The sequence below is a fragment of the Priapulus caudatus genome, unplaced genomic scaffold (assembly GCF_000485595.1).
Source record: "Priapulus caudatus unplaced genomic scaffold, Priapulus_caudatus-5.0.1 Scaffold1154, whole genome shotgun sequence".
Lineage (NCBI taxonomy): Eukaryota > Metazoa > Priapulida > Priapulimorpha > Priapulimorphida > Priapulidae > Priapulus > Priapulus caudatus.
The window spans coordinates 39,740-44,104 of record NW_014578215.1 but is presented as its reverse complement, the minus strand read 5'-3'; the positions used below and the strand labels follow the sequence as shown (position 1 = coordinate 44,104).

The 4,365-nt window shown below is 43.3% G+C and overlaps 1 protein-coding gene across 1 annotated transcript in view; it reads right to left on the bottom strand.

The window, feature by feature from the left end:
• Nucleotides 1–1,095: 1,095 nt before the first annotated feature.
• LOC106815594 (doublesex- and mab-3-related transcription factor 2-like) overlaps nt 1,096–4,365 on the bottom strand; it is a 6,840-nt gene continuing 3,570 nt past the window's right edge. Inside the window, exons 2-4 of the mRNA XM_014820073.1 lie at nt 3,444–3,717; nt 2,964–3,139; nt 1,096–1,988 (exon numbers count right to left, since the gene is read on the bottom strand). Of these exons, the coding sequence (XP_014675559.1) occupies nt 1,243–1,988; nt 2,964–3,139; nt 3,444–3,703 (1,182 nt within the window). The 5' untranslated portion in view covers nt 3,704–3,717 and the 3' untranslated portion in view covers nt 1,096–1,242. The remainder of the gene's footprint in view (nt 1,989–2,963; nt 3,140–3,443; nt 3,718–4,365) is intronic.

The following is a 4,365-nucleotide window of genomic DNA, read 5'->3' as shown; positions in this document are numbered from 1 at the left end:
ATATTCACAAAAAGATTCACAATGAAGTGTACAAGAAGTGTTCACAATAAATCAATGAATCAATAATAAAGTGTATATATTGCAATATTTTGCGAAGGTTATGTATTTAAATTGGAGAGGAGGTATTCTAGCATACATTTATATGATAAAATTTTATCAGTAGACTTCTCTTAAGAAATAGGAAAATTATCTTGCATGTAAGGTGCACACTGCATATACCAGTCAGTACAAAATCTGGCTACGTTAGGGTGTTAGCGCATGCGCAATATCTCACCAGAGAAGTTATATTTTGTGATTAATATGCATTTAATATGGTCAGGGGGTATCTCAGCATAGATCTATGTAATAAATTCTTATCAGTAGCCCTGTGTTTATAATTAGGAGAGCGCCCTAGCCTGTAGGGTGCAAAACTCCTACTTCACCCAATCCTGTCATTTCCCTTGCCTCCCTTGTCCCTCTCTCAGCTTCATTGTTTTTCTACCGCCTCTCAGCTATCTTCCATGACGCCTTTCCTCAGTCTCTCACACCTCTCTATCTCTCACCCAGCTATATTATGCAGGTTTCTTCAGTCAGTACTGGAGGCCTGAAATGGTTGCTCGCGCATGCGCATTATCTCATGAGAAGAATAATATTTTGCAAAGATTATGCATTTAAAATGGAGAGGAGGTATTCTAGCATAGATTTATGTGATAAAATTCCATCAGTAGACCTCTTTTAAGAACTAGGAAGAAGACGTTGCATGTAAGGTACTCGCTGCATATGCCAGTCAGTACATAATCTGGCTACGTTAGTGTGTTCGCGCATGCGTATTTTCTCACCAGAGGAGCCATATTTTGTGAGTTTAGTGTATCAAGTTTCAATTCTTCCAGCATGAATGAAGACCCCCTATAGTTACCATACTATTCTAAATGTTGGCATAAATAAAGCTGTTATAAGCACTTATTATAGAATTAAATAATACTCTTGTTATAATCATTATTTCAATGACAATTTATTACATGGATCTTATTGTAAATATATAATCAGTCGCTAAATCAAATTTTATCATCAATTATAAATCTGGTTGGCGGTCTGATATTACTAAATAAAGATTAATTCTTGTAAAGATGGTTATATACATGTTTTTATTTTCGCAAAACACGAAAATACAAAATTCAAATTTCAATTAGAACAGACGAAAGAAAGCAACCAAGTCACGTAGTATATTACAAATAATATTCATACTGCAATCCCTTTAACGGATTATTTTTTCCCAATTATCGAATCCACTGAAAATGAAAGCCACGATTGTCCTCGTTGCTTCGATAAATCTTCGTCGTTCCCGCTCTGCGATATACACTGAGTCGTAACGCCAGAATCCTGTAGTCCACCCACTGCCGACTTGACGGCGGAAAACGCCGAGCGTTCTTGTAGAATCTCGCTTAGAATCGAACCCGTTCTATCCCCGCGTGCCAACCCTCCATCCATCTCACTCACACACACGCTGCTCCGAGAGCAGGCGCCACCTGGCGGCAGTGGGTAGAAGATTCTCCCGGACAACAACAACTGCTGCTGCTGCCGCTGCCAGCACTGCTGCATGTCGGCAGTGAGAAATTTCGCTGGCGACGACCGGCTGTCCAGCGAGTAGGCGGCACCGGAACTGCTTATCACGATCTTCTCTATAGTTTTCTGTAGATCGCCACCGCATGCTTGGTAGATCAGTTCCAGCACGCTCGCATTCAGCTGAGGAAAGGTCCGCATGAGAAAATCCTGCGGAGTTAACCCACCACCGCCGCCGCCACGCGCCGCCACCATCGCCGCGTCTGGGAGCTGCAGCGACGCGGCCAGGTGCGATTTTTCCGCCGCTAGGTGTCGCTCCTGTTCGTACATGATATCGTTGAGTTCTTTGTCGGCGAAGGCGCGTCGCTTCCTCATCCTCTCACTCATGAATGGCAGCGTCTGTCGCGTGTTATCGGACGCTGGGAAGCGGTAGCGCGCTGATCTGCAGCCTGGTGGTGAAGGAAGCGAGAATCAACACTGTGTAGGTATGGTCGTTGTCATGACTTTCTCTCTCTCTTTCTCTCTCTCTTTCTCTCTCTCTCTCTCTCTCTCTCTCTCTCTCTCTCTCTCTCTCTTCGCTCTTCTCCTCTCTCGCTGCTCTCTCTATCTCCCCCTCTCTCTCTCTCTCTCTCTATCTTCTTATATCCCCTCTCTCTCTCTCCTCTCTCTCTCTCTCTCTCTCTCTCTCTCTCTCTCTCTCCTTGCTCTCTTCTCTCTCTCTATCTCTATCTCCTCTCCCCTCGCGCCTCTCCACTCTCTCTTTCTCTCTCTCTCTCTCTTTGCTCTCTCTCTCTATATCTCCCCCTTCTCTCGCTTGCGCTCCGCGATCTCTCTCTTCTCTATCTCTCTCTCTTTCTCTCTCGCTCTTTCTTTCTTCTCTCTCTCTCTCTCTCTCTCTCTCTCGCTCTCTCTCTCTCCTCTTCTCTCTCTCTCTCTCACTCTCTCTCTCTCTCTTCTTCTCTCTCTCGCTCTCTCTCGCTCTCTCTCCTCTCTTTCTCTCTCTCTTCTCTATCTCATCTCTTCTCTTTCTTTCGCGGCTCGCATCTCTCTCCTCATCGGCTCTCCTTTTAATCTCTCTCTCTCTTCTCTCTCTCTCTCTCTCTTCTCTCTTCTTTTTATCTCTCTCCTCTCTCTCGTCCTCTCTCTCTCTCTCTCTCTCTCTCACTCTTTCTTTCTTCCTCTCTCTCTCGTTCTCTTGATTTCTCTCTCTACCTATATATCTCTCTATTTCTCTCTATCTTTCTATATCTATCTTACTCTCTTTTACTCCCGCTGTTTCCAAGTAATTGGATATGATTACGAGTTTATTGACACGCAAACCTGACCATTAATACTGAACATCACAAACTTCATCACCGCCGCCACCTCCAAGATTTGATAACCGACATAGCAAATATAAAACCTCCCGATTTAACAGTCCGTACTTTGCAAAATATCCCGCGAGATGGAGCCACTGCTCTTCGCTGGCTTCGCAGCGAGTTGAGCAGACGCGCGTTTGGCGGCAGCGATCTTCTTAGCCGCCTCCGCCGCACTGGCAGGTTTCTCTTTCTCAGCTTTATTCTCCGTCTCTCCATCCTTCTTCTGCTCCTGCGACTGTTGCCTGTAGAAGTGCGTGAATATAAAACGGATGGAAACGAATGGAAATTCGAAAGTTATTCTTCAAAGTCATTCGTTATTTATCTGCTATTATGTATAATATCTTATAATGATTATACGCGTAAGCTAAAATATTACGATACGTACTGCCAAAATAACATAAGAGCAGCACGACATCTCACTTTTAATTAACCATATGAGCAGTATTGCATGCCTCCCACATTTAAACATGAACGCAGCAGAAAGCCCACATTTTTAACATCTCACGTTCACTCGGACATTCATGCTACCTGGCGCGACATTCGTACCTTCGCAGCGCCACCTGTGCCGCCATGATGCGCTGTCGCTCCACGACGAGTAAACAGTTGGCGCACTGACAGTCGCGCCACCTACAGTATCGTTTGTGACCTTTCAAGCACGACACGACGCCGTGGTTACGACAGCGCGCGCATTTCGGCGTCCGGAGCAGACGCTTCGATTTCATCTTTGCCGACGTCTGAACGACGGGCTTCAGTTCTTTTGGCTGCGAAGCGAGGACGGCAGTCGACGACGACGACGACGACGACATCTTTGTTGTTCGACCTGTCGCCAAAAATAAATGTTCTCCATGTTTAATAATTTAATGTGAATTAAGGTACGTATAACGTACGTATTAAGGTACGTATATAAGGTACGTATCCTACGTATAACGAAAGACGTCGAAAACGTAATTATCGAGTCTTGAAATTCTATTGACGCGATGGTGTCCTATCTAGCTAATATATTACACGGGTGGGTCATATATTATGTAAAATTAATTTGGATAGTAAATAATATTGATGGACTTCGCTGGCGCACTATACGTTAGTATTATTACGTATTCATCTTCTAATATTGTTCTTTTATTTCGGAAACCGCTATTACTGTTGCGATAATTTAATAGCTAAAGCATTCATAAACTCCATCTCTATTCTATTGTGCAGTGAAATTAAAAATGTGCATGTTAAGAGGGCTTCTTCGAAAAATTTGCAATGACGTAGATAAATTATTGAAAGCACAAACTACCGACGAAAATTAAATTTTAATTTTAATATTAAGTGTTTAATTTTTGTCTAACGTAAGTATACGATTTACGCACGGCGTGTTACCAAAAACACTGTATGAAAACTGTGAATATGTTTTTAACCAGTATTAATCTATGATATGTAATGCCTGTTGTTGGGGGCACTATGACAGCATAGTGCCCCCAAC